General features: G+C 44.9%; 1 protein-coding gene across 1 annotated transcript in view; it reads left to right on the forward strand.

Moving 5' to 3' along the window:
* Window positions 1–12,063, forward strand: part of iqsec1b (IQ motif and Sec7 domain ArfGEF 1b) — a 66,627-nt gene that overhangs the window by 20,607 nt on the left and 33,957 nt on the right. Inside the window, exons 4-6 of the mRNA XM_036984364.1 lie at window positions 1,758–1,880; window positions 7,451–7,617; window positions 8,682–8,821. Coding sequence (XP_036840259.1) covers window positions 1,758–1,880; window positions 7,451–7,617; window positions 8,682–8,821 — 430 coding nt within the window. The remainder of the gene's footprint in view (window positions 1–1,757; window positions 1,881–7,450; window positions 7,618–8,681; window positions 8,822–12,063) is intronic.

The raw sequence follows: 12,063 nt of genomic DNA on the forward strand, positions 1-12,063 counted from the left end.
TACAGAGACTGAATCAACAAGACCAGCTACAGAGACTGAATCAACAAGACCAACTACATAGACTGTATCAACAAGACCAGCTACATAGACTGAATCAGCAAGACCAGCTACATTGACTGTTTCAACAAGATCAGCTACATAGACTGTATGTGCAATACCAGCTACATAGACTGTATATGCAAGACCAGCTACACATACTGAATCAACAAGACCATCTATGTAGACTGAATCAGCAAGACCCGCTACATAGACTGTTTATACAATATCAGCTCCATTGACTGATTAAACAAGACCAGTTACATAGACTGTACATGCAAGACCAGCTACATAGACTGTATCAACAAGACCAGCTACATAGACTGTATATGCATGACCAGCTACATAGACTGTATATGCATGACCAGCTACATAGACAGTATCAACAAGACCAGCAAAATAGACTGTATCAACAAGACCAGCTACATAGACTGTATCAACAAGACCAGCTACATAGACTGTATCAACAAGACCAGCTACATCGACTGTATCAACAAGACCAGCTACATAGACTGTATCAACAAGACCAGCTACATAGACTGTATCAACAAGACCAGCTACATAGACTGTATCAACAAGACCAGCTACATCGACTGTATCAACAAGACCAGCTACATCAACGTAATCAACAAGATCAGCTACATAGACTGAATCAGCAAGACCAGCTACATAGACTGTTTATACAAGACCAGCTACATAGACTGTATCAACAAGACCAGCTACATAGACTGTATCAACAAGACCAGCTACATAGACTGTATCAACAAGACCAGCTACATAGACTGAATCAACAAGACCAGCTACATCAACGTAATCAACAAGACCAGCTACATAGACTGAATCAACACGATCAGCTACATAGACTGTATCAACACGATCAGCTACATAGACTGTATATTCAAGACCAGCTACATAGACTGGATGAACAAGATTAGCTACAGACTGTATCAACAAGACCAGCTGCATAGGCTGTATCAACAAGACCAGCTACATCAACGTAATCAAGAAGACCAGCTATATAGACTGTATCAACATGATCAGCTACATAGACTGTATCAACAAGACCAGCTACATAGACTGTATCAACAAGACCAGCTACATAGACTGAATCAACACGATCAGCTACATAGACTGTATCAACAAGATCAGCTACATAGACTGTATCAACAAGACCAGCTACATAGACTGTATCAACAAGACCAGCTGTAGAAAGATCACAGCAGTAAAGCATCATCCCTTTTTCCCAACAAATCCTTCTTCAACACCATGTTGATGCTACTCTTTAGATTGATATAACTCCCTCAGCTCTGTCTTTTATTTCTCCGTTCACCTTCTCATCTGTTAACATAAACAGCTGGTCATTTATATATTTCAATGAGCAGCTGGCCCATGTTGACTCCATTGCTTCCCACAGTTTGTGTGGTGGACCATTCTTGCTACACACAGGAAACTGTTCATGTTAGCATGCAAAAAACAGCAGCTTTGCAGTTCCTGACACAAACCGGTGCACCTGGCACCTACGGCAATACCCCGTTCGAAGGCACTTCAATATGTTGTCTTGCCTTATACTGTACTGTACCCAGACAGTCTTATACTGTACTGTACCCAGACAGTCTTAGAATCAGAAGTACATATGTCTCCTTGATCATATACCAATGTTCTCTTCTCCAGTTGAATGAATAGTATCTATTGTATGTTCATACCAATGTTCCCCTCTCCAGTTGTGTGGTGGATGAGATGGATTTCTCGGCCTTGGAACTAGATGAGGCTCTCAGGAAGTTCCAAGCTCACATCAGAGTCCAGGGTGAGGCCCAAAAGGTGGAAAGACTCATAGAAGCATACAGGTAACACTAACCCTATATACTACGACACCACTTTTTTTTTTTTTTAACTAGACAAGTCAGTTAAGTCAATGAGGGCCTAGGAACAGTGGGTTAACTGCCTGTTCAGGGGCAGAACGACAGATTTGCACTACCACCATACTGCCACACCACTACCACTACCACAATACTGCCACACAGCTACCACAATACTAACACAATACTACCACAATACTACCACTCCACTACCACAATACTGCCACACCGCTACCACAGTACTGACACACAGCTACCACTACCACAATACTACCACACTCCTACTGCACAACCACAATGCTAACACACCACTACCAACCCACACCACACCACTACCACACCACCACCACCACAATACTACCACAACACTACCACACTACTTCCAGACCAATACCACACCATACTACCAGACAATACCATACCATACTACCAGACCAATACCACACCACTGCTACCACTACCACAATTCTACCACCCCACTACCACAATACTACCACACCACAAATACTACCACACCACTACCACACCACAAATACTACCACAATATTACCACACCACTACCCCACCACCACTACCACACTACTGCCACTACCACAATACTACCACACCCACACCACTACCATAGTACTACCACACCACTGCCACATCACTGCCACTACCACAGTACTATCACACCACTATCACACCACTACCACAGTACTACCACAGTACTACCACACCACTACCACACCACTACCACAGTACTACCACAGTACTACCACACCACTACCACAGTACTGCCACTACTACACCACTACCACAGTACTATCACACCACTACCACAGTACTATCACACCACTACCGCAGTACTATCACACCACTACCGCAGTACTATCACACCACTACCACACCACTGCCACATCACTGCCACTACCACAGTACTACCACACCACTACCGCAGTACTACCACACCACTACCACAGTACTACCACTACTACACCACTACCACAGTACTACCACACCACTACCACAGTACTACCACAGTACTACCACTACTACACCACTACCACAGTACTATCACACCACTACCACAACACTACCTAGCCAGTAGACACCTGACAGGGATAGGCCCAGAAGGTGGAGAGACTCAAAGATGCATACATCGCTATTTCTCCCTCTCTTTCTGTATCTCTGTTTGTCTCTCTCTCTCTCTTTCTGTCTCTAACTCTTTGTCTCTCTGTTTCTGTCTCATTCAGTCTCCCTCTCTTTCTATCTATATCTCTCTGTGTAAATATATATCTTGCATTTTCCTTTTCCGAATGGGCGGTTATTAGAATGCATAAGATTCTCTATTTACGGTATCATAGCTTCTCAAGGTCCAAATGAAACACTGTGCACCTGGCGACCTGGTTAGCGCGCACTGCGCCCGGCCTGCCACAGGAGTCGCTAGTGCGCGATGAGACAAGGATATCCCGACTGGCCAAACCCTCCCTAACCCAGACGATGCTAGGCCAATTGAGCCTGGGCTCGACCTGGGCTCGACCCGGCCTGAGAATTGAACCCTGTGGCACCCCCATAGACTGCCTGATGTCTGGACAACAGGCCCTCCGATTTCAAATCAAATTTTATTTGTCACATACACATGGTTAGCAGATGTTAATGCGAGTGTAGCGAAATGCTTGTGCTTCTAGTTCCGACAATGCAGTAATAACCAGTAATCTAACTAACAATTCCAAAACTACTGTCTTGTACACAGTGTAAGGGGATAAAGAATATGTACATAAGGATATATGAATGAGTGATGGTACAGAGCAGCATAGGCAAGATACAGTAGATGGTATCGAGTACAGTATATACATATGAGATGAGTATGTAAACAAAGTGGCATAGTTAAAGTGGCTAGTGATACATGTATTACATAAGAATACAGTCAATGATATAGAGTACAGTATATACAGTGCCTTGCGAAAGTATTCGGCCCCCTTGAACTTTGCGACCTTTTGCCACATTTCAGGCTTCAAACATAAAGAAATAAAACTGTATTTTTTTGTGAAGAATCAACAACAAGTGGGACACAATCATGAAGTGGAACGACATTTATTGGATATATCAAACTTTTTTAACAAATCAAAAACTGAAAAATTGGGCGTGCAAAATTATTCTATATCTGTTCTTTGTTCTAATATTTGTGAGTGGGGCATGCTTATTTAAGATGGTGGTTTGAGCTGCCCCATCCCCATCCATAGGGGTATTAGGCAGAGATGCCCAATTTCAGGACAGTTATATTTTCTGGCAATTGAACCAATGCTTTGATTTTTAAGAGCGAGGCTTACTTGTTTCTCTGTGCCAGGGGTTATGAAGGGTCCAATGATAGCACTGCCTGCGTATGCAGATGACATGACTGTTTTTAAAGGTGGGCCTCCTCAGCTAGAGTCAATTGGCAAAAGAGTGAATCGCTGTGGGCAGGTCAGCTTCAGATAGGGTCCACTTCACGGTTACCAGGTCAGCTTCAGATGGTGTCCACTCTGCGATAACGTGTAGGGCTTCAGGTAGGGTCCACTACACGGTTACCAGGTCAGCTTTAGATAGGGTCCCCTCCACAGTCACCAGGTCAGCTTCATATAAGGTCCACTTCACGGTTACCAGGTCAGCTTCAGATAGGGTCCACTTCACGGTTACCAGGTCAGCTTCAGATAGCGTCCACCCACGATAACCAGTAGGGCTTCAGGTAGGGTCTGCTCCACAGTTACCAGGTCAGCATCACATAGGGTCCGCTCCACGGTCAGCTTCAGATAGCTACAGATAGGGTCCCCTCCACAGTCATCAAGTCAGCTTCAGATAAGGTCCGCTTCAGATAGGGTCCACTCCACGGTCACCAGGTCAGCTTCAGTCAGATAGGGTCGGCTCCACGGCCACCAGGTCGGCTTCAGTTACGGTCCTCTCCATGGTCACCAGGTCAGCTTCAGATAGGGTCTCATAGGGTCTCCTCCATGGTCACCAGGTCAGCTTCAGATAGGGTCCTCTCCATGGTCAGCTTCAGATAGGGTCATCTCCATGGTCACCAGGGGGGCAGAGATCGGATGAAGACTTTGGGGGGTTTTCTAGGCTCAGATGTTTTTCAAAAAGAACTAGGAGGGTGTAGTGGAGAAGGTGTGTGCCAGATTGTCTCGTTGAAAATGGGTGCTACCCCAGCTGTCCTATAAGGAAAGGGTGCTGGTAGCCAATAACCTACCCTGTGGCACAGAATTATGATTTTACAGCCATACAAGAACTTCAAACGACCCTTGTCAATTTCTGCTGGTCTGGACATCATTGGGTTAAAGCTGTAGGCAATTTCTTCTAGGATCATGGCTTTCCAGCTTCAAGCAGCCCAGAGACTGTTGTACAGTGATTGTTCTAGCTCGGTCATTACAGCCTTCACATTGACGAGGAGAGCTGGCTGTTTGGGCTTAGACAAGCACCTTTTCCTCTTAAAGCTGGAGGGGGGTGATTTTTCTGGCCTGACTCCATTCCATGAGTCTGTTATACAGGCTGGGAGAGTTTAACTTGTCCCGTAAGGCCGGCACGCCACCAGATATGTGGCTTTTTGAAGAGCCTATCTTTTTTATAATACTGCCATTCAGTCCCATGCTATGTGTTCAGTCAGCCTACATTCATGCCTGTTAGGTGTGTACCACGCTGGGTCATCTGATGTGGAGCAAAAGAAGATCTTTGGAGGAGCTGAGAGAAAGAGTAGGGATCCGTCGTAGCTGAGGTCTGTGACTCCTTGCCAGTACTTCATCAGCAGTATGTGACTGATACTTCTGACTCTGATCGGTGGACGGAGGGTCTGGATGATGTGTTCCATGCACTGATTGTTAGTGCTGCAGCTGGGGCATTAGAGGAGGACGTGGGGATGCTGCTTTCATTCCATACCCCGGAGCTGGGGGAGTGTAAAAGTGTCCGATGCTTCTTCCCTGGAATGGGTAAAATCGACAAGGTGGGCAGGTGTGTTTGGTCCAGGTGCCTCCCCAAAAGGCTGTTGGCAATCTTTCCAATGGAGGATAATACATGGAGCTATAACCAGCAACATAGAGGATAATACATGGAGCTATAGCCACCAACGTAGAGGATAATACATGGAGCTATAGCCACCAACGTAGAGGATAATACATGGAGCTATAGCCACCAACGTAGAGGATAATACATGGAGCTATAGCCACCAACGTAGAGGATAATACATGGAGTTATAGCCACCAACGTAGAGGATAATACATGGGGCTATAGCCACCAACGTAGGGGATAATACATGGAGCTATAGCCACCAACGTAGAGGATAATACATGGAGCTATAGCCACCAACGTAGAGGATAATACATGGAGCTATAGCCACCAACGTAGAGGATAATACATGGAGCTATAGCCACCAACGTAGAGGATAATACATGGAGCTATAGCCACCAACGTAGAGGATAATACATGGAGCTATAGCCACCAACGTAGAGGATAATACATGGAGCTATAGCCACCAACGTAGAGGATAATACATGGAGCTATAGCCACCAACGTTGAGGATAATACATGGAGCTATAGCCACCAACGTAGAGGATAATACATGGGGCTATAGCCACCAACGTAGGGGATAATACATGGAGCTATAGCCACCAACGTAGAGGATAATACATGGAGCTATAGCCACCGACGTAGAGGATAATACATGGAGCTATAGCCACCAACGTAGAGGATAATACATGGGGCTATAGCCACCAACGTAGAGGATAATACATGGAGCTATAGCCACCAACGTAGAGGATAGTACATGGAGCTATAACCACCAACGTAGAGGATAATACATGGAGCTATAGCCACCAACGTAGAGGATAATACATGGAGCTATAGCCACCAACGTAGAGGATAATACATGGAGCTATAGCCACCAACGTAGAGGATAATACATGGAGCTATAGCCACCGACGTAGAGGATAATACATGGAGCTATAGCCACCAACGTAGAGGATAATACATGGGGCTATAGCCACCAACGTAGAGGATAATACATGGAGCTATAGCCACCAACGTAGAGGATAGTACATGGAGCTATAACCACCAACGTAGAGGATAATACATGGAGCTATAGCCACCAACATGCATCTGGTACACCTGGATCCTACTGTTGGGGAGGGGTGTCCATTCTGTACTGAGACTGAACTCTGGCACATCTGCTCATACAGTGTCCCAGGGTGGTCATGATGATCACTATTTGTTTCTCAGCTCTGGGGGAGGTTTTGTCTTCCCAAACTGTTTAAATTTGGGCCAAAGTACAGGTTTAGTGTTGTGTTTTTAATCGAGTTTTTTTGTTCGTTTGAGTGTTCGTGTTGTGGGTTCCCAAAACCCAATAAAAAAAAAAATTTTCAACTCAAACGCTCTCTCTCTTTCTGTCTCTGTCTTTCGGTGACTTTCTTTCTCATTCTCTCATTATTTCTCCCTCCGACAGCTTGAGGTACTATATCTGTAACCCCGGGGTGGTACGTCAGTTCTGTTTTCTTACGGTTAGGTTTACATTTACGTCTATATAATACAGGATGTTGTTCTCTCACCAGTCAGAGGTACTGTATCTGTAACCCCGGGGTGGTACGACAGTTCCGTAACCCCGACACCATCTTCATCCTGGCGTTCGCCATCATCCTCCTCAACACTGACATGTACTCTCCCAACGTCAAGCCAGAGAGGAAGATGAAGCTGGAGGACTTCGTCAAGAACCTCAGAGGTAGAAATCCATTGCGGTATTCATGGTCTGTAACTAACTCCTGACCTCTGTCTAATAGAACCTGTTCATGCACTACAGCTTGATGAATGTCCCTGTCTAGAATGTGTTTATATTGTGTCATGGCTTAGCAGTGGAACTCAAGCAAAGCAGAGTTTCTTTAACCAGAACAGAACAACATTTCTCTGACTATACAGTGCATTTGGAAAGTAATCAAACTTCTTGACTTGCATTTTTTTTCTCATCAATCTACACACAGTACACACAATGTTTGCTAAAAAAACAGAAATACCTTATTTACCTAACTATTCAGACCATTTTACACGGTGGCTAGGAAAAACTCCCTAAAAAAGCCAGAACCTAGGAAGAAACCAGGCTCTGAGGGGTGGCCAGTCCTCATCTGGCTGTGCCGGGTGGAGATTATAAAAGAACATGGCCAAGATGTTCAAACATTCATAGATGACCTGCAAGGTCAAATAATAATAATCACAGTGGTTGTAGAGGGTGCAACTGGTCAGCACCTCGGGAGTGAATGTCAGTTGGCTTTTCATAGCCGATCATAGCCAATCAAATACAGGTGTGCCAAGCTTGTAGCGTCATACCCAGGAAGACTCGAGGCTGTAATTGCTGCCAAAGGTGCTTCAACAATGTACCGAGTAAAGGGTCTGGATAACTGTAAATATGATATTTCTAAAAACCAGTTTTTTTTATCATTATGATGTATTGTGTGTATTTTGATGAGATGAAACAACTATTTAATACATTTTAGGATGAGGTTGTAACGTAACAATGTGGCGAAAGTAAAGGGTCTGAATACTTTCCGAATGCACTGTATGTGTATGCCAATTGATCTGATTTTGACTAGTGGAAAAGCAGAGTGATTCAAACTCAATCTCACAAACCTTTCTAAAGGGAAACACAGTATTTCTGTGCATATTACTGTGAACGTACAGTATGTGTATCTCTAGCGGGGATGGAGAGGACATCTAGCTGGAGATGCTCATAGGGTTAGATACAAGGGGTTAGATTTAGAGTTAGTTGTAACATTGTATCAACTATTTCTCCAGGTGTGGATGATGGAGGGGACATCCCACGGGAGATGCTGACAGGTATATATGAGAGGATCAGGAAGAGGGAACTGAAGACCAACGAAGATCACGTCTCTCAGGTCCAGAAGGTCGAGAAACTCATTGTTGGGAAGAAACCGGTGAGTTTAGACTCTGTGCTGCCATGGACACATTTCAATAGGTCACAGTGAGTTTAGACTCTGTGCTGCCATGGACACATTTCAATAGGTCACAGTGAGTTTAGACTCTGTGCTGCCATGGACACATTTCAATAGGTCACAGTGAGTTTAGACTCTGTGCTGCCATGGACACATTTCAATAGGTCACAGTGAGTTTAGACTCTGTGCTGCCATGGACACATTTCAATAGGTCACAGTGAGTTTAAACCCTTTGCTGCCATGGACACATTTCAATAGGTCACAGTGAGTTTAGACTCTGTGCTGCCATGGACACATTTCAATAGGTCACAGTGAGTTTAGACTCTGTGCTGCCATGGACACATTTCAATAGGTCACAGTGAGTTTAGACTCTGTGCTGCCATGGACACATTTCAATAGGTCACAGTGAGTCATGGACACATTTCAATAGGTCACAGTGAGTTTAGACTCTGTGCTGCCATGGACACATTTCAATAGGTCACAGTGAGTCATGGACACATTTCAATAGGTCACAGTGAGTTTAGACTCTGTGCTGCCATGGACACATTTCAATAGGTCACAGTGAGTTTAGACTCTGTGCTGCCATGGACACATTTCAATAGGTCACAGTGAGTTTAGACTCTGTGCTGCCATGGACACATTTCAATAGGTCACAGTGAGTTTAGACTCTGTGCTGCCATGGACACATTTCAATAGGTCACAGTGAGTTTAAACCCTTTGCTGCCATGGACACATTTCAATAGGTCACAGTGAGTTTAGACTCTGTGCTGCCATGGACACATTTCAATAGGTCACAGTGAGTTTAGACTCTGTGCTGCCATGGACACATTTCAATAGGTCACAGTGAGTTTAGACTCTGTGCTGCCATGGACACATTTCAATAGGTCACAGTGAGTTTAGACTGCAGCCATGGACACATTTCAATAGGTCACAGTGAGTTTAGACTCTGTGCTGCCATGGACACATTTCAATAGGTCACAGTGAGTTTAGACTCTGTGCTGCCATGGACACATTTCAATAGGTCACAGTGAGTTTAGACTCTGTGCTGCCATGGACACATTTCAATAGGTCACAGTGAGTCATGGACACATTTCAATAGGTCACAGTGAGTTTAGACTCTGTGCTGCCATGGACACATTTCAATAGGTCACAGTGAGTCATGGACACATTTCAATAGGTCACAGTGAGTTTAGACTCTGTGCTGCCATGGACACATTTCAATAGGTCACAGTGAGTTTAGACTCTGTGCTGCCATGGACACATTTCAATAGGTCACAGTGAGTTTAGACTCTGTGCTGCCATGGACACATTTCAATAGGTCACAGTGAGTTTAGACTCTGTGCTGCCATGGACACATTTCAATAGGTCACAGTGAGTTTAAACCCTTTGCTGCCATGGACACATTTCAATAGGTCACAGTGAGTTTAGACTCTGTGCTGCCATGGACACATTTCAATAGATCACAGTGAGTTTAGACTCTGTGCTGCCATGGACACATTTCAATAGGTCACAGTGAGTTTAGACTCTGTGCTGCCATGGACACATTTCAATAGGTCACAGTGAGTTTAGACTCTGTGCTGCCATGGACACATTTCAATAGGTCACAGTGAGTTTAGACTGCTGCCATGGACACATTTCAATAGGTCACAGTGAGTTTAGACTCTGTGCTGCCATGGACACATTTCAATAGGTCACAGTGAGTTTAGACTGCTGCCATGGACACATTTCAATAGGTCACAGTGAGTTTAGACTGCAGCCATGGACACATTTCAATAGGTCACAGTGAGTTTAGACTCTGTGCTGCCATGGACACATTTCAATAGGTCACAGTGAGTTTAGACTCTGTGCTGCCATGGACACATTTCAATAGGTCACAGTGAGTTTAGACTCTGTGCTGCCATGGACACATTTCAATAGATCACAGTGAGTTTAGACTCTGTGCTGCCATGGACACATTTCAATAGGTCACAGTGAGTTTAGACTCTGTGCTGCCATGGACACATTTCAATAGGTCACAGTGAGTTTAGACTCTGTGCTGCCATGGACACATTTCAATAGGTCACAGTGAGTTTAGACTGCTGCCATGGACACATTTCAATAGGTCACAGTGAGTTTAGACTCTGTGCTGCCATGGACACTATTCAATAGGTCACAGTGAGTTTAGACTGCTGCCATGGACACATTTCAATAGGTCACAGTGAGTTTAGACTGCTGCCATGGACATATGTGACAAACTGCCTTGATTCGGTCTTATGTAGCACAATTTTAAATGTTTTTTTTTTACATTGGATGAAAGTAGAGACTCAGAGCTACATCATACACTGCAGTTGAGGAACAATGGGAAAGTCATTCTGCTTTGAGAGTTGATAAACTTGTCATCCCACTTTTGAGAAAATGGCATTTTAATTATAGGTAGCTAACTAGCAGGGGGAAAAGTCAGTACTAGCAGGGGGGGAAAGTCAGTACTAGCAGGGGGGAAAAGTCAGTATTAGCAGGGGGGGAAAGTCGGTACTAGCAGGGGGGAAAAGTCAGTACTAGCAGGGGGAAAAGTCAGTACTAGCAGGGGGATAAAGTCAGTGCTAGCAGGGGGATAAAGTCAGTGCTAGCAGGGGTGAAACTCAGTGCTAGCAGGGGGGAAAACTCAGTGCTAGCAGGGGGGAAAACTCAGTTCTAATAGGGGAAAAGTCAGTACAAGCAGGGGGGAAAAGTCAGTACTAGCAGGGGGGAAACTCAGTGCTAGCAGAGGGGAAACTCAGTGCTAGCAGAGGAAAAGTCAGTACTAGCAGGGGTGAAACTCAGTGCTAGCAGGGGGGAAAACTCAGTGCTAGCAGGGGGGAAAACTCAGTTCTAATAGGGGAAAAGTCAGTACAAGCAGGGGTGAAAAGTCAGTGCTAGCAGGGGTGAAACTCAGTGCTAGCAGGGGGGAAAACTCAGTGCTAGCAGGGGGGAAAACTCAGTTCTAATAGGGGAAAAGTCAGTACAAGCAGGGGGGAAAAGTCAGTACTAGCAGGGGGGAAACTCAGTGCTAGCAGAGGGGAAACTCAGTGCTAGCAGAGGAAAAGTCAGTACTAGCAGGGGGAAAAGTCAGTACAAGCAGGGGGGAAAAGTCAGTACTAGCAGGGGGGAAACTCAGTGCTAGCAGAGGGGAAACTCAGTGCTAGCAGAGGAAAAGTCAGTACTAGCAGGGGGAAAAGTCAGTACTAGCAGGGGGGAAACTCAGTACT

This window comes from Oncorhynchus mykiss, chromosome 7 (assembly GCF_013265735.2).
Source record: "Oncorhynchus mykiss isolate Arlee chromosome 7, USDA_OmykA_1.1, whole genome shotgun sequence".
Lineage (NCBI taxonomy): Eukaryota > Metazoa > Chordata > Actinopteri > Salmoniformes > Salmonidae > Oncorhynchus > Oncorhynchus mykiss.